Here is a 24,488-nt window from a genome sequence, read left to right on the forward strand (position 1 = left end):
ACGTGGGCAGGCACGTGGGGATTCATTACACTACATACTCTGGTGTATGCTTGAAACGTTTCATAATAAAAAGGTATTTTCACTCGTTTTATGTATTTACTTATTTTGGAGAAGTTCTGCCTGCTCCTCGGCGTTGTCCCAGGGTGGCACTCCTCAGCATGAGCCGTGCCCACAGCACCCTGGTTTCACTCATGTCCCAGCACCCCTGCCCCTTACACTCTGGGATCTGGGACTGCAGGGCAACTAGACACTCCAGAAGGTGTCCCCTCCCTGCCCTGTGCTCCGTCCTCACAGGCCTGTCGGTCAAGAAGACAACTTCTCATCTTGATTCAGCTCAAGAATTGCCTCCTTTAGGAAGCTGGTCCTATTTCCCTACTGGCCTGCCCCCTGACAGAACTGACCACTGCTCCTTGCAGTCCCCACAGTCCAGGCAGCCTGGGACACAGGCCACAAAGGCTGCGGTTCATTTCAGCTCACCCAGAGCTCAGCGCGGGGCCTGAGGCTCAGGAATACCCACTGAGTATTATAAGGTCTCACCTAGCATAGGACCTAGCATCTCACCCAGCAGCCTAAGTCCCTGACAAATGGGTATCGTTTCCTGAGTTCGCCTGCCCCCTGTTGGTGGTAAGAAGCATTGCAGGTTTGGAGGGACACCAAACTGGAAACCTCCACCTCCGTTCAAGTCCACCATCTCTTCCCCCCAACCCCTATCATTAAGCAGTCTCTCAACAAGGCTCCACAGGGAAGCTCGCTGAAGAAGCAGGCACATCCTGTCACCATCAGCCTCTCCCTCCCCCTCCAGTCCCAGCTCTGACAAGGCTCCCAAGACAGCACCCTGAGGACTCACCTCAGGAACAGGCCACCCCCTCACGCAGGCCACTGGGCCTTTGCTCAGGCCCCCTCCCGGCCTCAGTGCTCGCAGTCCTGTACACATGCACCCTGTCTCTGCATGGCCGGCACCCCTCCACGTTTCACTAGAGTGCAGCCTGACTGAATGCCTCCATGATGGCACTCACCACCTGTGGCGCTAGAGGAATAAAAATGATAATAATAATTTCAAATGGAGCCAGAGCTGCTATCCAGAGGAACGGCCTGGCACAGTCACACCTCTGGGATGTCAAAATGGGGCAAAGCCGCCTCTGGACTGGCCCAACAGCAGCAGCCTTGTGTCCCAAACCACTTTCAGGGACAATGGGAAAGCCAATGTTAGGACAATTGAACTGACAGCCAGACTGGAAACTAAAAGCATTCTTCTTGCGGTTAGCATGGCTGTATTAGCTTATCCGCCCCAGCAGAAACGCCTTCCTTCTGCTCAGGCAATGCATTTGCTCCCCTGCCTTGTGACTGGCCCTCGCCTTTGTCTTCTGGGTGAATCAGTGATTCCCAAATAGCTGTTCTTTTTTATTTTTTTACCTCAAATACTTGTCACCTCTCACTCTGAAATGCCTTTTATTTTTAGGTTAACAGTGGTGTGACTGTCTCCTTCCCTCGATCGAGGGTCCTCGAGAGAAGACGCTGGGTCTGGGTATGGCACAGACCCATTAAGAACTGAGCTTTTGTGTTTGGTTTCTGCCTCTGTTGCCAAAAGCTCGCTCAGTCCCTGGGAAGGAAGGCTGACCCCTCAGAAAGGAAGAGAAGGCAGTTTTGCCCCTCTACGGAAGAAACTAGGGCTCTCTATTTCTAATGTCTAGACCTTTGCTGTCCACTGTGGCAGCTGCTAGTCACATGTGGCCCTGAGACAGTCGAGCGTGTCTGACCTAGCCCTCTCCCATCATCGAGAATTTCTGCTCAGGCCGCTAGAGCCATCCCAGAATGCAGTGGACTTAAGGGGGTGAGCGCCCACGACTGGCGACAGTCAGCGTAGCCCAAGGGACACCTCACCCTGACAACCAGGGGCCACGTCCTAGTGTGCTCAGGGCCCTTGGGGGACTCCTAAGCTGTCTTTCAGGCCTCATTTCATTCAATGACATTCAATAAGTGCCTGTCTGAGCCAGACACCGAGCTGAGGCCTAGGGGTGTGATGGTGACAGACCAAGTGTCCCCTGGACGACAAAATCACTGCTACCGTCACCACCACCCTAATTGAGAACCACTGCTCCAGACCCTTCTAGTGGTGATCAGGACCCCTTGTGTGTGGGAAAGAGACCATTTTGTCAGGTGTGGAGGGGGAGCAGCGGCCCCGGAGGGTGGGTGTGCGGCCCGGGGAAGGTGCTGGAGCTGGCTGGGTGCAGTGTTTCACCACTAGCTCTGCAGCTTCCAGCCCTTGGAGAACTGCTGAAAGTGCCTGGAGAGCAGCATCAGTTGCCAGGGTGAGGAAAAGGGGCTCTCCTTTGGGGCACCCTCAGAGAAGGCCAGTTGCTTCAGCAGAAGCGGCAGCTGCAGAGCAAAGGCCCAGGACCCAGCAAGGTTACATAAGAGCTGCAGCCAGACCGGAAGCAGACTCTTGGCTCACTGAGAGCAGAAGCCTTCCCTCGGGACTGTGCCGGCCCCGGGGGAGGAGGGTGGGAGGAAGAGTCCCCGGAGTATACACATATATTACCCTTGGTGGGGGGGGGGGGCTCTACTGCATTGTAATTTAATTTGAGAATATTTTAAGTGATACTACTTGCATATCAAAGGTGTGAAGCATTTACACAGGCAACTGTCATCTGAGTATTTCCTCCCGGGTCTCCTTGGCACTTGGCATGCAGAAATCAAACAAGCACAGAGGGAAGGAGGGAGGGAACCGGCCCTTGATTATCACACACTTGAGGAGACAGCACATGGAACACACACAAGAGCCAGAATCATGAACTTGCAGAAGCTGAGAATCGAAAGGAATCTGAGGGCCATCTGGGCAAAGGCGCTGGCCTCCTCAGCAGTCCCCGAAGCAGCCCTAACAGGGTCAGTGCATTCGATTCCCACCACCCCGGTGCCACGGAGCGCTCTGCTCTTGAGTGGGGCCCATCCCACGAGGGACAGTGTGGCTGCTTCAAAATTCTTCAAATTCATGGAAAATATTAGAACTAAACAGAGAGTCCATCAGCATGACCAGAGACAAAATAACATCAAAATTCACATCTCTCCTACACACCCTGAAATAGCCAATTAGAGACGTGATGGGAAAAATGTTCCATGCACAATGACCAACCCAGGCTATAAAATACCCGAGAATCAACTAAATGGGAAATGCCCAGATCTTATGTGAGGAGCACAGTAAAACTTCGCTGAGGGACATAAAGAAGGCCTGAGTAAATGACACAATAAACCATGCTTCGGGCTGGAAGACTCAATCATATAAAGATGTCAATTCTCCCCAGATGGAATCTATAAATTCGATGCATTCCCAATCAGAATCCTCAAGAGATTTTTATAGAGCTTGACAAGTTGATTTCAGAGCTTATCTGAAAGAGTAAACAAGTGAGAAGAGCCGAGAACATTTAGAAAAAGAAGAACAATGAGCTGACATTTGACCCACCCGATACCAACACGCACTATAAAGCCAAAGTAATTAAAACAGGGTGGAGCTGCCAGATCAAAGGGACAGAACAAAGAATTCAGAAGCCAAGCCATAAGGATTATGGGAACTTGGAATAATACAGAAGGAGCACTCAAATCAGTGGGGGAAAGATGTAAGTCGAGGTAATAAAGAAGTAATATGGGATGACCGTCCATCCACTTGGAAAATAAAATAATAAGTGTCATTGTTGTTATGCTGCATTGGTGCCCAAAAGTAAATTCCACAGAGATTGATAATCTGGACACTTTCCAGCAACTGTCAAAGATCAGAAGGCAAGAGAGACCGATACTGGTTCATCATCCTTCCTAAGCAAGCCATGAAGTCCAGAAACCAAAAAGGAAAAGGCAGACAGATTTGACTATCTAAAAATTAAACATTTCTCTATGTCACTAAGCTAAAAAGCAAATGAGATTTGAAGAAAATATTTACAACATATAAAATAAATGAAGGGCTACAATCCTACAAATCAACAAGAAAAAGACCATCTTGAATTGAGGAGAACGAAAGAAGACCGCAGGCAGGTCGTGGGGGAAAGGGGAAGCCAAGAACGTGCGACCGTGAGCAGCTGTGGCTGAGGGCACGCAGCTGGTCCCACTGGAGCCCTGAGACATCAGGCAGAACACTCCAGAACTGCCCCACAAGGGGCAGGGAGGCCGGTGTTCACCACTGAGCCCGGGGCACGCTGGCTGAGTGTGGGGGAGTAACTCCGTCCCACTTGCAGCTCCTCTGGAACAGAGCTTGTTCCGGGGGCAGAGACAGTCCTCAGGCCCAGGGAGGCCTCTGTGGGACACGGAACTACTTGCAGGTGACCTTCAGCATGGGCTTGAGAGGACACAGGTGGCGATGCCAGACACTTGACACAGAACCTCTCACCTGGTCATTACAAAACCCTTACAAGGCAACCATTGTTATCCCCACTTTACAGGTGAGAAAAGTGAGGCTCCAAAAGATTAAGTAGCTTGCTCGAGATCCCACAATTAGGCGAGTGGGGGAGCCAGACTTGTGAGCAGCTGCCATCCCGCCCCATTCCCACGGTCGCTCCTGTGCCGTGACTGGGTGGGCGCGGGGCAGGGTGTGGAACAGGGGTTTTGCTCTAATTGCCCGAGCATTTTGTCCCTGCTGTTTTTGTTGTCATTTTTATTATCATTATTATGAGCATGTGTTCTTTCGATAATTTTTGAAAAGGTAGGTGCTTTGTTTTGTTTTACTTTTTAGATCCTTAGCTTAGGATCTGGCAACACAGCAGCACCACGTAAAGGTCAGAGTCTCAGGAGTGTCATTGTCTGACGGTACTTCTTGAACACAGTTCATCGTTGGTCAGAAGCCACCTCGGCTACCAAAAACACCTCACACGAACGAGGATTTGGGAAACATTTGCTGAAAGGGTGTTAAGTGCAGGGCAGAGTGCCAGACGGCATGGGGGACTCCAAGGTGCCATTTTTCACCCTTCAGAATCAATGGAAGGAAAGGGAAGGAAGAACTGAGGGCGGAGACCACATAAAGGATGGTCAGGAGTGGGGCGGGGTGCGCCCAGAAGGCTCCCTGGCAGGCAATAGGACAAGCCCCTTCTCCTCTGTCGCTGCACCTTGCCCTCTGTCGCCCCCTCTTGTGGGTTGTGCTAGAGCACCTTGCTGGGCGTGTCTGGGGAGCAGACTCAGGGCGAACTGAGTTGGGGATGTACTTAATTTGGACGAGGAGGGGTAAGCAAGCATGCTTCTTGGTCACGTCCATGCCTAGGTTGGTTACTACTAGCCATTCTGGTTGTAGGAATGCATTCCAGAAATACTCCCGCCTCCTGCTGTGCCGACTCACCCAGGGCTGTGAAACGGAGGGCAGCACTGGAAGCTGTGAGTGGTATAATGTGTCGCACGCCCCGGCAGGGAAGCACATGGGCGATGGAGGAGGACAAGGCTCGAGGCGTCCACAGCCAGCATCTACTCTGGGAAATTCTTTCAGTCGTCAGATGTGTAACATTTGCAAGCACGCAATTTCATTAAAAAAAATTTTTTTTAAAGCTTTTGAGTGGGGCTTCTGTCAGTTAGCATAAGGTTTTGAGACTCATCCATGCTGTTGCATAGGTCAGAAGTTTGTTCCTTTACATTGCTGAATAGTGTGTTCCGGTGCCTGAACGGACCACTTCTGTTGATTCATCCATCTACTGACAGACATCTGAATTATTTCCAAATACAGCTGTCACCAACATTTGCATATAAGTTTTTGCATATTTCTCTTGGAGTGGGATTGCTGGATCATAAGGTAAGTGAATGTTTAACTTCATTAGAAATTGCCAAATTATTTTTCCAAAGCAGCTGAACCATTTTGTTTTTCCTCCAGCAATGTAGGCTAGTTCCGGTCACCCCACATCCTCATCAGCACGTGGTGTTGCCTGTGGCACTTTTTTCTAGTCCTTCCACTCTCTTGCTTCTCTCTTTTGGTAGCTAGATTACTCTTGCTGCAGCTGAGTGCAAAGTTCGAGGTGGTGAAAGTGGCGGTCTCTCCCTTGTCCAGGGCACTGGAGCGGTGGGTGTTCCTGTCCACGCCCCCAACCCCGCCCCCGCTGCCCCTCCCACAGCCCGACTGCCCTCTAGCCGTGGGAGTCTTCCCCGCCCCTCCCCAGGGGCGGTCGGCCTCTGATGGTATTGGTACAGGGTCCCCAACCTGGAGCTGGTTCCTGCACCTCCCCCAGGCAGAGGGACTTTTTTTTCTCCTACTGGAAACAAAACCTGAAGCCTCAGGGAGTCTTTACTTTGGCCCTGGAAGTGGCAGGATTTGTTGGCCCTCTCCTAGTGGCTTAAGGCTTTTACTTCTTATAGGCTGGGGTCTGGAGAGGAGGACAGGGTGCGGCACTTTTCCCGGCAGCCGCTAATCGGCCCCTCCTGCCCTTACTGTGCTGAGGGAGTCTCACTCCCCTGGCGCCCTTCCCCCGCTCTTTGTCCTGTGCAGCAGGGGAGGCCCTTAACTAAAAGCTGTTAGTGTGTGGGAGCTCCCCCAGCCATTCCACAAGGACAAGCCAGCACACACCTGGCTTCCAGCAAGTTGCTGACAGTTGCGCTGACTTCCTAGGGACTCGTAGGGAGGTTGTGTCTTCCCTGTCCCTCCCTGCACGCTGCCACAGGGCAGCCGGTCTGTGCTTCTCCCTCCCCTGGGAGGGGCCTGCCTGGCTTCCAGTCCAGGCTACTCAGTTGCCCTGCGACCTCCGTATCTTGGCAAGCTGAAGAAAAGTGATGATTTTATAGTAAATCCAGGCTTTTCTCGTTGTTAGTGTGGGACTGACACTGTGCAGCTTTCTACGTAGTGGGTGGCAGTGGAACCGCACTCCCTGCGTTTTAAACCTGACTTCCGCCTCACACCCAACACCGTTCCCAAGCTAATAGTACGTTTTAGGTTGATCTGAACACTCCACTCCCAGGCACCAGTTTTTGTCCAGGAGTCTATTTGTCCTAATATCTATTGCTGCATAACAAACTACCACAACACGTGGTGGCTTCAAATAAAAACGCGCCACTATTTCTCCTAGTTCCGTGCCCTGAGGGGCCTCTCTGCTGGGCACTGTTCTCTGAGGAACCCCATCCCCTGGGCTGGCAGAAGATCAGTAGAAGCCACAGGGTGGGCGCAGGGAGTCCAGGCTCACCCGAGGGTCGTCGCCGAGAGCTAGCCAGCACCCTGCCAAATGCTACCCACCAAAGGGGCCTCTCACGTTAGGTCCTACATGTATCTGACTCTGTAGTCAACAGAAGAAAAGAAAGAATATTTTCATGGCAGGGCTGGGAGTGGACTTATCAAGTAAACCTTTAAAAGCACTAAACTACAAATGAAAGAAGATAAATATTATTACACTGAGGCATAAGATTTCTGCCAACAAAGAACCACATGGAAGAAGTTAGCAAGTAGATGGCTGAATGGGAGGAGATATGTGCAAAATTGAAAACTGACAATCAGTTAATGCATAGGTATAAACTCCTGCAAATCAAAAAAAAAAAAAAGAGAGAGAGAGAGAGCACTATAAATTCTAAAAATTTTGCAAAGAATATCAAAAAGCAATTTATAAACATTAAGTCCTAAATGCTAAGAAACATATGAAGAGGTGCTCAGCATCGTTAGTAATCAGAAACATGCAAAGGGAAACAGTGAGCCTTCGCTTCACACCTATTTACTTGGCATACATCGAAAAGCTAGGCAATGCCGAGTGTGAGGATGGGCGTGCGAGGAAGGCAGGGAAGCAGGCACCCGCACGTCGCAGGTGACGGCTGGCACAGCTGCTCTGGACAGCACCTGGGGCTGTTCTTGGGTGCACGCCCAGGAGGGAGCTGCTGGGCTTGTAGGGGATGCGTGTACAGAAGGGAGCTGTCGAGTTGAGAGAGGTGTTCCCGGCAGCATCTCTGTGTTGTTGTGCTCCGCGTGCGTGTGTGTGTGTGTGTGTGTGTCCCTGCTCATCTGCTTGGGGAGGTGGAGGTAGCAGCGGCAGGGAGTTGGAAGCCACCCGAGTGTCCGTCCTTGGGAGGGCGTTCATGGTGCACTCTCCCCACAGAATGCTGAGTAGCGGTTAGAAGCTACAGCTTAAGTACGTACACATATAGCAACATGGATGACTATTAACTGTCCACTATTCTCTTCTGTCCACCAACTGTTCCGGAATGAGATATGGCATAAGTGTCATTTACAAAAAATAAAAAATACATAGAGCTGAAACAACAACAGGCTTTTATTTTACAAGAACATGTACAAACAAAAATACATATTAATGCATTGAAAGGTCACGATTGGGAGGAGAGGAATGAAAGTGGAGTGTAGGGATAAAGGTTAATACAAAAAAGGTTTTACTATGGGAGGGCGTACACTGCCTGACGCCCGGCCTTAGACAGCCCCAGTCATCACGGCACAGGGTGTTGGCGTCCGGATAGACCAATAGATCGGTGGAACAGAACAGAGAACCCACAAACAAATCCACACGTACAGTCCATTGGTTTGTTTAAAACAAACATACACAGGCAATGCAGTGGAGAAAGGAACAACTGAATATTCATAGGTATAAAGTTAATTTGGATCCATAAGTCAAAGCATATAAAAAATTAACTAAAAATGAATCACAGACCTAAATGTAAAACCAAAAACTATAAAATATAGGAGAAGACACAGGAAGAAAACATCAAAGAAAGACTTTGTGACCTCGGATCAGGCAAAGATTTCCTAGTTACAACACCAAAATATGAATCCATAAAAAGAAACATTTAACAGATTGAATTTCATCAAAATTAAGAACATTTGCTCTTTGAAAGGTACTGTGAGAATGCAAAAAAAATATTTGCAAGTCATATATCTGATAAAGAGCTTGTATCCAAAATAAAGAATTCTCCAAACCCAATAAGAAAGCAAACACTCAATTTTAAAAATAATGGTCAGAAAGTTTGAATGCACAATTTACCAAAGGCTCACTGACGGCAAATGAGCACATAATAATATGTTGAGTATCATCAGTCATTAAGGTGCAAGTCAAAACCACCGTGAGATGCCACCACACACCAGTGGGAAGGGCCAGAGTCACAAAGACTGACCAGACCACGTATCGGTGCGTCTGTAAGCAAGCCGGGGACCTGGACCGCTCACACGCCTCTGGTGGGGATGTAGGATGGTACGACCTCCTTGGCAGTTTCCTAAGAAGTTACAAACATACACCCACCATGTGGCCTAGACATTCCGGCCCTAGGTCTTTACCCAGGAAAAATGAAAGCATCTATCCATGCAGAGGCTCATATGCAGAAGTTCATAGCAGCTCAAAAACTGGAAAAATCCAAATGTTCATCAATGAGCAGATGGATGACCAAATTGTGACATACTCAAGACAATATGACACTATAAAATAAATTTTACTTCGCCATAAAAGGAAAAAACTGTTAGGATGGTCGGTGACCGGGCTGTGAAAGAGTTCACAAAGAGAAGTGCAGAAAGCAAAGTTTTTTTTACTTTTACTTCCCCAGGAGAAGGAAAGGGCAGGCACAGAGAAATGCACCAGCCCCAGCCCTGAGGGGTTAGGCTGTGAGCTTCTGTAGGGTAATGGGGCCCGTTATGGAGCAGGATGTTTGAGTTAGGCTGCAAAGTGTTCTGATGTTGAACCTTGGGTGCAGGGTCCCGTCCAGTGGGTGTGGTCTGGTGTGTCCTGTTTTGTAAGTCCTGAAGCCTTTGGGCCTTCAGGGCGCTTCCAGTGATTTTCTAGTCTTGAGGATAAAGGCTCATAAAACAATTAGGGTCAATCATGCTTTATGGGGTCCAGACAGCTCCGGGAAACAGGGCCTGAGAAAGTGGCTTTTGTCCTATTAGAAACTATACATGCAACTACATGGGTGAAAGCTCAAAAAGTAATTATGCTCCCCTGATTGGTGTAGCTGTGGAATGGGCCTTCTCCTGCGAACCAAGAGGTCCCCCTATCGACTGGGTCAGGGCACGCCCTGGGTTGCAGGCCGTCCCGGTTGCAGGCTTGGAGAGGCAGCTATCCCTGTTTCTCTCCCTCTCTTAAACCCTCCCTTCCCCTTTCTCTAAAAATAAATAAATAAAATCTTTTTTTAAAGTAACTATGCTGAGTGAAAGAAACCAGACACAAAAAGAGTAATACTGTATGCTTTCCATTTACATAGAATTCTAGAAAATGCAGTCTAGTCTACAGTGGGGGGAAACATAAATGAGGAGGGAAGAGGAGACATTTAGGGGTGATGGATACGTTCGTGATCTTGATCCAGATGATGGCTGCACGGGAGCATACATATGTCAAAACGTATCACATTGTAAACTTTAAATATGTGCAATTTGTTGTAGATCAATATCTAAATAAAGTGTTTTTAGAAAGAAAGAATCTCCCGCCCAGGGTCACACAGCTAATTAAGTCACGGAGCAGGATTTGAACGCAGAGATCTGCGTTGGAGCCCGGATACATAACGCCTGAGCTCCACATAACAAGGGCATCAAGGAGAATGCTGGAAGGGAGCGAGGCCCTCGGAGCCTGCCGCTGAGGGCCAGAGTTAATGATTACGGGTAGCGGCCCCTCCCCGGCTGCACTCCCCGCCCCGGGGCGGCCCCAGCATGGCTCCGCCCGACGGCCGTCCAGTGCGCCCTGCGCAGCGCTCGCCCTCTCCGCCGCCACCTGCTGCTCGCCTGCTTCCAAGCTGAGCCCGGATATGGTGAGAGGGGATCGCACACTGCTGCAGTTGGGGCAGACCCGTTAGGAACCGGCGCGCGGTAGGGTCCGAGGAGAGGAAAGGGGCCTCACGCCCTCCCCACCCGCCAGCCCAAGCCTCCTGCCAGGAGTGTGGGGGCGGGGAGGGGGGGAGAGGGGGGTGGGGAGGGTTCTCCCGAGCCCCTCGCACAGAGCAAACGCCTGGTTTGGAGAGTCCGGGCCTCCGCCACGCTTCCCGCCGCGGTGCAGCCCCAGGGAAAGCGGAGGTCAGGAGGGGGCGGTGGCAGGTCCAGGTAACAGTCAGGCCTGCCACTGGCTTCCAGGCCTGTGCCCCCTCAGCACCACAGTACTTTGGGCGGGGCTTAGTGGCCTCCCTGGATAAAGGGAGGGGGGCGGGCTGTGGGACTGGGTGGGGAGGGACAGCATAGTGAGCCCGCAGTTCTCATCCCCCTCAGTGGCAAGGTTCTGTTCTGTATTGGAGGTGGGGATGGGGACACGCCTATGAGTGTGAGGAGGGGACATCGGATTTGTGTGTTCCTCTGTGTGCCTGTTTACTGCCCTTTGGTGCACAGGGGCTGGCTCAGCCCTTCTGTGCACCCCTGGCTATTCTGCTGTCCCTGGCCTGGGAGCCAGCCCTGGGTGCCTAGTTTGAGGCCTGCCCAGCGGTGGAGACATGATTGCTAGGAATCATCTGTCCTCCAGGACAGATGGGAAGGGCAGGGCTGGGGCTTTACTCATCCAGGCTGAGCTCCGGCCATGCCCCCACCCCCAATCCCTGAGGGCTAGAGAGAAGGTGAGTCATGAGGACAGCCAGGAGAGGAGCTAGATCCGGGAAGCTTTCCTAAACAGCCCATTTCTGGCCCCAAAGCATTAGGAGCAGTGCAGGCAGTGGTGACACGAGGGAAGGCTTTTTGAAGGCTGTGACTTGGAGGGAGGGGAGGTGGTGAGTGTGGCTACCATGAAGTGCACTGAGGCCCCCAAGATGCAGAAAGGTGGGTAATCAGTAACCCTGGCAGAAGCAGAGGCCAGCCAGGCCTGACTTGGGATTTACTACGTGAACACCGCCCCTTCTCCATCTCTGTTCCCAGATCTCAGGAGGGCTTGTCAGTTCAGCTTCGGGCTATGAGACCTGGGGGATTCCAGGAGACTCTAAACAGAAAGGGGACCTCCCAGGAGCTCAGTAGCATCCATCCACTCCTTTCTGAGCCAAGGAACTAAACAGTGAGCTCTGATGCCTGGGGTGACATCTGGTCTCTGGTTGCCTGGATACGGGGAGCAGGCTTATGGGCCACTGAGAAAGGGCCAGCTCTGAAGGAGGGATGGGGTCGGGCTGGTGACGCATATCTCTGCCGCCTTCTCTGCCTTCTGGAGCCTAGGAGAGGGGACGGACCAAGTCAGACAGTCCAGAGAGAGCACATGTTCTCAGGAGGAGGAAGAAGATGACTTGCCAGAGTGCCTTCCCAATCTCCTCCAGCCTGCAAGGCACATCCTAAGCCTACATGCCCCAGGAAGTTTCCTTTATAAAAAATGCAGATGACACTCCATTCACAACTATGGAGTTTATCATGTCCGTTGGCTCCTCTTGCTGGTGTGAATGGAAGCGTCCCTTTTACTCATCAAGCCAAGGGAGATGAGCGCCATGGGACCACCTGGCTGGGGAAGGGCAGGGCTGGGGCTTGGACCAGTCGCGCCAACTCATTCGGTGGCTTCCGGGCTGCGGGCTGCGTTAACCTGCCCAGACCTTTTAGGTTCATGTTTAATTTAGCACTTGACAGCTTCTGTCTTTGGGTATTTGTTTCAAAGGCCCAATTCTGGGACCCCTTAAGCTCTTAGATTTGGATGTTCCTGAGAACAGAACTGACTTTTGCTTCCTTCTGTTCTCTGAGGGTCAGTCACTCGTGGACTGAACTGTGCCAATTCATGCTGCCCGGAGGGCACTTTGCACAATAGGAAAATACGAGGACGACGCACTAGGTTTGCAAACTGCCTCTGGCCAAGTTACTTTGACTCTTAACCAAGCTCTGTGGCTCGGGCTTCCCAGGCTGACAGCAAAGCAGGTTGTCGAAAGGCTGAGACCCCTTAGCTGGGAACCAGAGGCTGCATGGGAGCATCACGGAGGACCCACTGGGATGTGGTGCCAGTGCTTGTCAGCTGCAGTGTGGCTAAGAGTCACCTGAAACGTGTTTTCAGTGCTGGGTCCCTCGCCGGCTCCAGGATCCTGAGGCACAGACCCCTCTGAGAACGATGCCGTGCTCTCCCCAACTAGGTAGGGCAGGCGTGGTGGTCATTCCCGTTTCTCAGCCTGTTTCCTCTGTGCTACTCTCGACAGTGAGTAGGAGCAGAGGTGTGCAGGCAGGCAGCCTAAGTCCACAGTTAAGAGAGGGAGGCAGGTTCGACAGTCTGGGGTGCTGTTTTTCTGAAAGGTAGTGTCACAGTACATACACATCTGAGCTAGGTTTTGCTTTTACTCCCTTGGTATTGTAAGAGACCTAATTGTTTTTGGGGGGGAGCATTTCTTAGTTCAAGATGATTTGCATGACACCTCATCATTTCCTGCCCTTTTGAGCGGAATGTAAAATCTAAGAACCTATCAGTGCAGGAGCCAGGGCCCCACCTCCAGGGCAGGGTGCCACCGTCAGTCAACAGGTCCCAGTCCATTGCTTCAGACCAGCTTCCCTGTGACTGTGTCACCTGTGTCCAGAGCAGCCATCAGAGCCTGGCTCGGCTCCCCTACAGGCCTGGGGCCTCTGTCTGTCTCCTCCCCTAGGCCGGCAAGGCGCACAGGCTGAGTGCTGAGGAGCGGGACCAGCTGCTGCCGAACCTGCGGGCCGTGGGCTGGAGCGAGCTGGAGGGCCGGGACGCCATCTTCAAGCAGTTCCACTTCAAAGACTTCAACAGGGTACGGCCCCGGGGCGGGCAGAGTTTTCTGAGACGGACTGCTGGGGTCACGCTTGTGCTCCCCCCACAGTCCTGCTTGCTGCTCAAGACTGTCAGACATCGCGTAATGCATCTTACTCAGAAGTGTCACCTTGGGGCCTGGAGAGTACAGGCGTGGAATTTTGAGAAACAATCCTTAGAGGAGGGAGGTCGAGGAGGAAACAGATGGACATCTGAAGACGTTTTAGAGACAAAAGATTGGCCGAGACCAACCACCTCTCTGGTGCTGCCACCTTGGTGGCATCTAAGATGTACTTGTACCATCTAAGTACAAGGCTTTCCTCCCACTGCACGAAGGCCACCGGGAACTCCAGCCCCGGCCAGCGGCCAGATGCCACAGGAGTGGTGAAGGCTAGAGGGTTGTCCTTCAACAAAGCTTCTCCATCCCGCCCCATCGAGGCCTCACAACAGCCATAAACAGGTGCCCAGCAGTCTCCAAACACTAACCTGGGTCTCCTTTCACTAAACAGGCCTTTGGCTTCATGACGAGAGTAGCCCTTCAGGCCGAGAAACTGGACCACCACCCCGAGTGGTTCAACGTGTACAACAAGGTGAGTGACGGTGCCTGCCATGCAGGCCCCGCCCAGGTTCTGGGAACCCCGCCTCCTTCCGAAGGCCCCTTCTTGGGCTTCCCCACAGGCCCTCCTCACCCCTAGGCTCACTGTCCATACCTCCTGTTCCATTCATCTCCCTCCCACAATCAACATCAACACTCCTAGAAAATATCATGTCACGACAAATTAAGGAAATGCAAATTAAAACACTGAGAGATAACTTGTGGTTCCAGCAGATACTACATAGACTTCGAGAAGGCAAAACCTAAGGAAGGAGAGGCCGCAGGGATCAGGTATATTCATTGTTAGCAGCATTGCATGGCTTAAATCTTCCTGTCAGTATGGAAGAGTGAAGTAATAAAAGTGAGCTAAGAATAACCACGCACAGCCGGCAGATCCGAGTTTCTGCTGAATGAAGTGGAACAGTCACGGAATGCCTGACATGTGCCGAGAGCTCTCCCGGGCTCTCCCTAAAAACGTTGACGCTGGAAGGCACAGTCTGCAAACGGACTGCCTGTAGGAGCTGGAGTTGGTTTGTGGTCTCATCCTTGGTTTCAGGTAGCTCTTAATATTTGGGTGTTTTGTTTTTAACCGATTGCCGGCATTCCCACTGTGTGTGGAGGTGTGAGAAGACACTTCTGCACTGTGGTTATGAAAACGTGTCGAGTGAGGAAGGCAGCACCCCCAACCCCGGGAGGCTGCAGTGACCAGTGGCCACAGGCATACCTCAGGGAGACTGTGGGTTCCGTTTGAGGCTACAACAATAAAGTGTGCCTGTAAAAGTTACATTTACACTATATTGTGTAGCCCATTAAATGTGCAACAGCATTATGTCTAAAAATACCCAAAGTACCTACCTTAATTACAAATGCTTTATTGCTGAAAAACACTGTCATCTTAGGGAGTCGTAATCTTGCTGGTGGAGGGTCGTACTTCGTTGGTAAAGTCGCAGCATCTGAGGTGCAGTACGAAGTGCACCCGTATCTGGGGCCCTCGGCCACCACAAAACCCTGCATGTGTGCGTGAATGCGTGGCTGAGCCCACCAGCTGGCGACTCTGCTGCTCACAGGCGGAGGCAGTGGAGCCAGCTGGCCCTGCCTCTATGGTTTGTTTCAGGTGCACATCACCCTGAGCACCCATGAGTGTGCTGGCCTGTCAGAACGCGACATCAACCTGGCCAGCTTCATCGAGCAAGTAGCGGTGTCCATGACCTAGACCCTGCCTTTCCTCTTTGAGCTCCCGCGGAAAGGGGTGACTGAACCGGAAATCCAGAGAAGGAACAGGGGAGCCCCAAAATGTTGCCGTAGCTGAAATCGCCCAGTCTGCCCTGCTGCCCCCACCTAGGGGTGGGTCCTCTCGGGCGAAAGAAAGGCGGCGTCACTGCCAACACCAGGGACTGAGGCCAGGTTTCCCCACACTGGCTCCTCGTCCCCACCCTCTCTGAAGTGCGCACTAATCTGAACAGGGTCTTCCCACTCTTCACAGCATCCCAGCAACACGATTTCTTTCCCAGCTGTATCTTGCTCCCTTTCTAATTCATTTCCCAAGGAGCTGTGATAGAAGCTGTGTCTAAAATAGACAAAATCTTATCTTAGAAACCAGAACCCTGATGCCAACCCCCTCCTGTGTGATAAAAACACACGTGCTTTTATGTCTCAAATAAAACTGTTGTTTCCCTTGGCCTCAGGCTCTAGAGTCTTCTTTCCCGCAGGTCAATCCAAATGGGAGCCAACAGACATTTGAAGCACCCTGCCTTCAAGGAGTTCACCACCATCTAGAGGAAGCCAGCAGGAAAATGGTTAACTGTTACTAGGCAGAATGAACTAAGTTAACACTAGGTGCAAGGATAAGAAATGAGCTAAGAGAACAGGAAGTGATTAACAAGGGTGAATCTGGAGCTTTGTCTGAGTTGCACCTCAAAGACCAGAATCATGTTCTTAAGGCAGAGACGCTGAGGGAGCATCGTGAACAGGAGGTAACGTGTGCAGGGCACCGTGTGGCCGTGTGCTGAGGCTGAAGCAGAGAGGCGGTCTGGGGCCGTACCCCCTTCTTGCTCTACAGCATCCACTGAGGAGATTTCTACTCCTGGTGCCTTTTATACTGTCTAACTAGAAACTTAGCCACAGTCTCAAGGCCTGCCTACTACTTTTTACTCTGTGAGGGGAACGAAAGACCTGCATTCCAGACAGCCTTAACACAGGTGTGACCACCACTCCCGGGGGGAGCCATGGAATGCTGGGGACCGGGCGGGAGTGCTGCTCACCCACTCCTGGCTGCCTGCCCCACTGTCAGTGACCACACAACCACGTCACCACGAGGGGGCGATCTCTCCCCGGCAGTGGTTCTAGAGCTGCCAGCATCCCATCTGGGTAGACGCGTGCACGCCCAAATAAACAAATGAATGCAACCATCCACAACGATGAAGGTTTGGACGTTTAATGATTTAATTGCTTTTTAAGAGACTATTGCTGCAATTACAAAGGGAGCGTTGAGATGGGAAGGGGAAGGTTAAAGACAGAAGATTCAAGGAGGCAAGTACCATTTTCCAAGTATAAAACGGGCAATATTAAAAGTGACATGGCAGTATACTCACACGACTACTGACTTCTAATGCAGAATTAAGACACTCCACCCACCTCTAGCAGACTCGGCGTTACTACACGCAGATACACAGAATGGAAAGCCCACAAATGTTTAGTCAAATAAGGCTCGTAAACATAAATTAAAGTGGCGACAGTAGGTCCCTTTGAAAAACAGCTCTACCCCCTCCCCAGCAAAGCTGTCGCAGCACAGGGGCAGGGCCTGGGGAGACGTTGGGAGCAACAGAACACTCTGGGGCACAGGCTTCCCCGTTTGCGCAGCTGACAAACCACAGCGGTGCCTGCTGGGTGGTTCTGGGTCCCAGGGCTTTCCCCAGCGTTAAGGAATGCACTGGAAACCAAGAGATGATTCGTGCACAGCCCTCTCAGGAGGTGCCGCCGGTTCAGTAACTGGAGGGAACATCGCTTCCACGTCCGAAGGGCCTCAGCCTCTCCCTCTGACACACGCGGACACCAACCACCCTTGGAACCCACAATGGCGGAAACAGGGAAACACACACACACACACCAGCCTGCAATGGCATGGCCAGTCACAGTTTTGTGCGGGAAGTACAGTGCTAAAGAACATTTCAGACACACGTGGTAAGGAGCTTGGGGAAACGGTCATCTAGGCTCTGCCGGCCAGCACACCCAGGTAAGAGGCGGGAGGACGCCAGCCTGAAGAAGCTGAATATTCAGGGGTCCCTGAGAAGGGTAATGGAATCGAGGACTGTCTCCTGACTCATCCCCAGTAATCCCCTACCCAAATGAAAGCCTCCAAGGCCACCCCGCCGTCCCCCCCCTCCCCCGCGCCCCCAGGGCCTGGGTGAGGAATAGCCCACCACTGCCCCCTGCCGAGGGAAAAGGCACACATACAGTATGTCGTCATGAGGGTGGGACAGTGGTGCAGCCCAGATCCAGGCCCCACAGGGGGCAGGAGGCGGCAGGAAGTGGGTGCAGGGCTTGGTCCTATCCCTGCACCACCCTGAGCAACTAGTCTTAAGAAGAAATCCCAGGTCCTAGGCTCCAACTGACACTTACTATCGTGTCTTCCTATGCCAAAATGTTTATCTCAGCCGAGCCAGGGCCAAGAGTGCCCAGTACCTGAGGCTCAATTGCCATCGTACCTTGGGGAGCCGAAAACAGGGGAGAGAGGCTGGGGAGCACACTAACGGGGACAGGAATTTTTCCTTGCCTTGGGGGCTCGTTCAGGCCCTCCATGCACCACCTAGGGTAAATCAAGGCAACTTGTGAGTGCTTTGAGCTGTCTGTCCCTTCTGGCAAACATGCTCTCATTCATGATGGCTTAAAGCAGTGGAGGTGGGGGGAGGGCCATCAACTTGGGTGACATGTTTCTGAATATGAGTGCTCATCCCACCCTGACTTTCAGGAAAGTATAGGAAAGGGTCTGGTTTCTGGTCACTTCTAGCCCAGGCGAGGGCTGGGCTGTGCTCTGAAAACTGCCAGTGCAGAGAGGCAGCACTAGGCCAGAAAGTCTTGGATTCTCTGGGAATGACATTCCCTTCCTAGTTCAAGAACAAACTAGAGGGTGCATCATTTCAAATAGGAGTCCCCAAAGATGGTGCAAACCAAGAATCAAACGGGGACTGCCCCCCGAAGAGGGTAACGTACCACTCTGCACCTGCCCCGGCAGACCGGCCGCAGAACGTGAGCAACGGACCGGTCAGTCTGCGTCCTGGAGGCACAGGACAAGCCGCGGTACCTGTGCTTCTCAGACAGACGACGAATCCACTCAGAGTGCAAGGCTGAAGGCGCCTCCTGCCTAGAGTGCACCTAGCCACCCGGGGGACTTCGGTTCCGTGAGTGCTCCCGAGCTGACCAGCCTGTCTGCCTGAGATCACGGAGGAACCTTTCTCTGTCTCACACACTGTACCCCCGCTCGCGTGGGAAATCAAATCAGGACAGGTCAGAGCTGCCACACACGATTAAGTGAGGCGGAAAGCTAGAGAGGTTAGGAAAGGAAATGGTTAAAACAATTCCTAGTATAACATTTAAAACAATGGCAAAATAATTATGAAACAGAACCCTGCAGGGCCTTCACATTAAAAACCACAGCAGGTCGTGCGGAGGAGGAACGCGGTCCGGAGCACTGAGCTGTCCGTGTCGGTCTCGCCGCGCTCTGCGGGCGAGACCAGATGCTGAACCTGTGCGTGCCCGGCTCCGCACCCGCACCCGGGAGCCTCTGGAGGCCAGAGCCCCTGCCCGCTCAGCGGGGCTTCGGAGCACCGTTCATCTGGCTGCCCTGAGGTACGGTGTCTGTGCTGAAGAGGCTGTCCAGGAAGACCGAGGACAGTTCCGCCACCTGGTTCCTGTCGACGGCGGTCTGGGCCATGCCGTAGATCGCACCCTACAAATCCGGCCAAAGAACTGCTGTTAGTGACGAGGGGCCCAGGACGGTTGTGATCTTCCTCTCCTCTGACCTCGCCTTCAGCGTGCCCTCCCCTGCCCGTCTCCACCCCCCACCCAGGCTCCAGCCTAGCAGAGGGCAGTGGGCACGGCCACATTTCCCCAGGCCCTTGCCAGTCTGCCTTTCTCCCCAAAGGACCTATCCCATGGGATTTTCAGTACAAAACTCCAGAGAAAATTGGTAAATTGCCTTTCCTGTGTCCAATTCTTCTTTTCAAATGGCCGCTACCACCACCAGCTTTTTATATAACATTTTCACATTTTTACAAGGTGCTTTATATACAGTACATCTCATCTGAGCTTAGAAACCCTGGGAGTGGGTGAGGCAGAGATCATCAGCTGCAATTCAGTACGAAAACGGTGGGTAAAAGGGGCAGAGGCAGCCACAGAATAGGGGGCATCAGATTCTTTCAACCTCCTGCCCACCAAAGCCTCAACCTCCACAGAGAAGACCCCCGAGGGCCCTACCATTCCCGTGGTCTTTGCTTTAGGGTTCTTCATGATCTGGGTGACAGACTCGCGGACGTCCTTCAGGAACTGTATGGCCACGCGCTTCCGGGTGTGCACTAGCGTGACGCAGAAGTGGATGCTACGGGAGAGGAAAGAGACGAAGAGTAGTGAGCCCCGGGAAGATAAGGGAGCGCTCTGAAGTAAAGCAGCCCCGAACGCAGGGATCTGCTGGTCGCCCCTCTGCATTGTCTGCGACAAGAACAAGTCACCCGAGCGGCTCCCAGGGCGGGGAGCCAGGGCTCTGGAACGCAGGGGCTGGCCAGCCCAGGGTGGCATGAGGGCCCCTCGGCGCAGCCCAACAGCACCCTGATGGGAGGAATACAGCTGGCGGCTCGGTCCCACCCTGCCCCTCAGAAACTGTCCACCGCCAATCCTTCAGCCACGTGACCACCGACGGGATGCCTCTGTCTTAGACGACAAGCCCTCTCGGGGACAGGGCCCGGGCTGGGGTCTTAAAGGGCGGCAAGGCAGAGCAGCAGCCCCAACTCCTCTGGGGGGACACGGGTACACAGAGGGGCTGCGAAGAGGAAAAAGCAGTGTCCGAACGCAACTGGCTACAACGCTGACCGGGACAGGAGGCAGAGGACACTGAAGAGACCTGTTCTGTTGAGGTGGAACACTGCTTTAAAGACATCTCGGAGGATTAGACTGGGAGAGCACACTGAAGACAGTAGCAGGCCTGAATGATCAGAAGCCCTGTGCAAGATCTGGAGCTAAATATTGCTGAGGTAGCGGGTCCGTTTATAGGAGCAATCTGGTGGCTGTGTGCAAGACAGACCCAAGGGTACAGAGCCGAGAGGGAGTGGGGGCAGGGGGCCTTATGACTGACCCCTGATCCCGAGAGGCGGCCCCCTGACTCTGTCGGAGGGTAAAGGTAATGGTATTGTTTTGGTATCAGATAACTCCAGCTGGCAAGACAGAAATCCTAGATGCCACAGCTGCCACCACAGTCTGGGCTCTAGCAGCCAGTCTCTGTCCTTCCGGTCATGTTGCCACCCAAGCTCTTCAAAAGTCACGGAGCAAAGGGAGGGAAAGAGGCTCCTGCGAGCTTACCTGGATGGGAACTGCAGCTGGTTCAAGTTCCACCCCTTCGCAGTCATCAGGTTGAACAGTCGGTAGATGTCAAAATCATGGGAGCCCAGAGCAATGACTGACACTTGAGGATTCCCAAAAACAAAGATGCCTTTGATATTTTCCAGTCTTAAAACAAACAAGAAGGGAAACAAAAAGAAAGTTCAGCCACATCTAGTCCTCTGGTCATCATCTCTTCATCCAACGTCGCCCTTACAATACAGTCTAACCTTAGGGACTTTGGTGTTCTCGTCTTGTGAAGTAAGGTGTCTGGACGGAGAACAGTGACTCCTAACATTATGAATATTCGAAGGCCCAAACTCCATCTAGATTCTACGAATTAGAACCACTGGCTCCTAACCCATCTGCCCAACTCCCAAATCATGATTATCAACCCCAGGGGCAACTGAGGCATTAAAGATACAGCTTTTAAAAATTCTGGAAATGCAGTCTATCCCTCCCCCAATTCTAAAAAGTCACATATATAATCCCTAAAGCAAGAACTAGTACAGTAGTTCTCCGCAGACAGGGACACCAGAGCCGTATGTGGGCCTTTTTCAAGTCAGACATGCCCGCCGGCTGCTTTCACTCCCCCTTAAGATTCTGAAAAAGCCCCCAACCCTGGTGACACACAGCGGCACAGGCAGGTGGTATGGGAACAGACATGCTAGACAACACACACAGCCCAGTTCCAGCCTTCGCTTAACCCCCGAGTCCATCACTCCTCCCTCCCCATTCCTGCTGCGGTCCTTCCTCCTCATCCCAGCGGGCCTCCCGGTGGGACCCCTGACCAGCGGCACCAGTCTCCACTGGGAGCTGCCCAGAAACACAAGTCCCCAGATCCCACTCTAGACCTGTAAATAGGAATTCTGGGAGCAGGGCCAAGCAATCTGCATTTTAAGCCCTCCGAGTGATCAGGATGCATGCTTGAATCTCAGAACCACTGTCTTGCCTTAACCTTACACTGTCCCTTAGCACTTGGTCAAAGGTGCCAGTTGTTAAGACATCCTTGGAAACAAGAAGGCCCACAGATAAAGCCTGATCTGACACTCCGAGTCACCGCAGAGCAACGGAGCTCATCCTCCCAGGCCAGCACCACACTCCTGGGCTGCTGCCCTAACCCCTGGTCTCTCAGGAAACAGCAAAAGGGGTAGGGCTCCAGGTGCTTGGCCAGGCGGACGCCTTGAGCCCACGAGCAGACAGAGCAAGAGACAAGGCAGAATCCCAATCTCCCGCACATACTCTGACTTGAGGAAGCGAGTAGTTTTGATGATCTGTTTGGTAGCTTCAACATAGCCGCTCTCACCGAAGTGCATCAAGGTGGCCCAGCAGGCTGCACTAATGCCACCAGGCCGTGAGCCCGCCACGTTTGGGGAAGCGTAGATGCCACCCTGCCAGTCTGGATCTATGAAGAACTGGTAGCTCCTGTACTTCTTCTCACTGTACAACACGACTGAAGAGCCTTTGGGGGCGTAGCCATACTGAGGGGGGAAGAAGCGGATATGTGAATACAGTTTGGAATGGCAGCCCTGTCCTGGAACACTGACCATGCAGATTTCTCTCACATTCTCTATGATGTTTCTCACTCACACTAAAAATCCCAACTCGGAATGCTAGGAGCGAGAGGGGACTGAAGGGGTGGAGTCGAAATTCTGTATTTTAGGGACGAGAAATCGGAGGCCCTGAAGGAACAGTGTCCTGTCCTGCTAATCAGCTTGCTTCCCCTCTCTCGCCAACACGTGGTCTTCCTTATTTAGAACATTGTTCCAGGGCAGCATGTCAGGATGAGAGTGACAATAAATGTCCACTGGAAGCCAGGCAAGGACAGAGTCCGGTCACTCAAGCAACTAAACTCACGACCTGACTCCCTCCCCACCCTCCGCGCTTAGCAGCACACTTGCTTTTAGAACACCATGGCACTCAGGGTCTGAGAGCTACTTAATCCGGCTCTCAAATAAACTGATCAAGATTTTGTCTCACTCCCCGGGAGGTGGTGGGCGTGGGCATTTCCAACAGGAGAAGCCACAATTCCTGAGCATCTTAAATGCTTCCCCTTTTCCAAAGGACTCTTCCGTCGGTGGGCTCCTGTCCCTCAGCCGGCTGCAGGAGCCCGGTGGCCTGGGAGCTGCAGCACTTACACGCCCCTCTCAGGAAGTCCACAATCAGCCTGGCCTCCACCCTCCACCCAAATAATTCCGAGACTTCAGGGAACTCTTCGGGAGGGCCGTGGCACTACATGTCCCAGTTACAGAAATTCTCTCAGCCCTAAGACACAAAGATAACAGGCTCCTTTCCTCTACTACTCGTCACCTCCACCACTGTCCCCGGAGACCTGAACAGCTGCCAGCAAAGAGCCAGATTTCATTTTACATTTTGGGGGAAGGCTAGAGCTTTAACCATTTTGTTGACAACAAAAATAACCAACTGTCTACTCTGATTAAAATTCAGTCCCTTCCCCCACTCACCTTATGGGTATCCGCTGAAATGCTGGTGACACCTTTCACCCGGAAATCAAACGGCTGCTCCAGCGGGTATCCTGCTTTCTCCATAAAGACGATGAGGAAGCCCCCCAGACACGCGTCCACGTGGAGAGGTATTTTGTATTTGACAGCCAGCTAGTTCCAAAACACAAGGCCCGTAAGAAAACTTCATTTATAGCTCTATAGCAAGAACTTTGCAAGACATGGGTGGAAAGGTGGGCTGTAACCACAGGGCCATTTTTGACATTCCTAATAAAAAAGCTCAAATGTATTTAGCCTTCGAAAGAATGAATCTGAAATGTGGTATTTATTTTATATGTAAATACGCAGGGCCTCAAACTCATTGCAAAATCAGGCAGGAAATGAGTAGCACTCTGATCCAGGCTGCCTCTGGAGGGGGACAAAGGTCCCGCTTTGGCAACCGCCGGTGGGGAAGGGGGGAGACAGTCCTTTGGAGCCCCACACCTAGTACCACGGAATACCACCCTCCAGCAGGCATGAGCCTAGAGGCGGATTATTTCCTGACCTGAACAAAATGTGAGTCCTACTCCCGGATATCCAATTTAAACAAAGTCTTCTTCCTTCTGTTATCCCTCCCCCAGAGCAGAAGCTAGTAACCTTCGGAGGCCCCAGAGAGCTGCGGGGCTTACCACAGGGCTGATGAGAGCTGTTCCCCACTATTGCACTACAATCTAAACCCAGCACCGCTTCTGTTCGCCACGTACTGTTATCACGAGATTCCGTTTTAAAGCCTCAGTTTTGCTGTTTTGGAGCCCATTTCCCTCACATACCTTGGCCACCTCAGGGACAGGGTCTATCACACCGTGAGGGAACTGCGGGGTGGAACAGACGAGCATGGCAGTGTTCCTGGAGATGGCTCTCCTCATTGCCTGGGGGATGAACGTGGGAAGGAAAGTGAGCATCCACGTCACAGCTGCTCTCCTATTCTACTGCCAAGGTTAACTCAGAGTTTCAGTTCCACTAGTGCCCCTCCTCCACCTCTCCAACCTGGGCGAAGACCACCCCCCTCCATGATAGCAGAACGCAAACACGGCCCAGCGGGTCCCCCTGGGCAGAGTCTGAGAGCACGGTGTAAGAACAGCATAAAAACAGCAGGATCGCTGTGAGGGAGAGAAACATGTTGGGCTAAGAAGCAAGACAGCTGCCAACCAGCAGTGAAACCTGGTGTACAGCCTCTGCCCAGCCTGTTTCCTCATCTTTCACCTGCGATGCTACTAACAGCCTCTGCGACTTCCCTGGGCTGTC

General features: G+C 52.3%; 2 protein-coding genes across 5 annotated transcripts in view; one reads left to right on the top strand and one right to left on the bottom strand.

The window, feature by feature from the left end:
* The first annotated feature begins 10,547 nt into the window (after positions 1-10,547).
* On the top strand, positions 10,548-15,836 carry PCBD1 (pterin-4 alpha-carbinolamine dehydratase 1). The gene is made up of 4 exons (XM_028513295.2): positions 10,548-10,668; positions 13,432-13,563; positions 14,072-14,152; positions 15,272-15,836. The coding sequence occupies exons 1-4, from the start codon at positions 10,666-10,668 to the stop codon at positions 15,368-15,370; spliced, it is 315 nt and encodes a 104-aa protein (XP_028369096.1). The 5' UTR covers positions 10,548-10,665; the 3' UTR covers positions 15,371-15,836.
* Positions 15,837-16,574: 738 nt separating this feature from the next.
* Positions 16,575-24,488, bottom strand: part of SGPL1 (sphingosine-1-phosphate lyase 1) — a 51,248-nt gene continuing 43,334 nt past the window's right edge. For all 4 annotated transcript variants that reach the window (XM_036026837.1, XM_036026840.1, XM_036026839.1 and 1 more), the window contains 6 exons: positions 24,014-24,112; positions 23,208-23,357; positions 21,985-22,223; positions 20,725-20,871; positions 19,630-19,750; positions 16,575-19,102 (listed from right to left, as the gene is read on the bottom strand). In XM_036026837.1, the coding sequence (XP_035882730.1) occupies positions 18,962-19,102; positions 19,630-19,750; positions 20,725-20,871; positions 21,985-22,223; positions 23,208-23,357; positions 24,014-24,112 (897 nt within the window). In that variant the 3' untranslated portion in view covers positions 16,575-18,961. The remainder of the gene's footprint in view (positions 19,103-19,629; positions 19,751-20,724; positions 20,872-21,984; positions 22,224-23,207; positions 23,358-24,013; positions 24,113-24,488) is intronic.

The sequence above is a fragment of the Phyllostomus discolor genome, chromosome 5 (assembly GCF_004126475.2).
Source record: "Phyllostomus discolor isolate MPI-MPIP mPhyDis1 chromosome 5, mPhyDis1.pri.v3, whole genome shotgun sequence".
Lineage (NCBI taxonomy): Eukaryota > Metazoa > Chordata > Mammalia > Chiroptera > Phyllostomidae > Phyllostomus > Phyllostomus discolor.

Bases quoted from the DNA above. Each gene is read 5' to 3' on its own strand.
- PCBD1 (XM_028513295.2), top strand. The intron at 13,564-14,071 runs GTACGGCCCCGG...TTCACTAAACAG, and splicing joins ACTTCAAAGACTTCAACAGG to GCCTTTGGCTTCATGACGAG. The intron at 14,153-15,271 runs GTGAGTGACGGT...GGTTTGTTTCAG, and splicing joins GGTTCAACGTGTACAACAAG to GTGCACATCACCCTGAGCAC.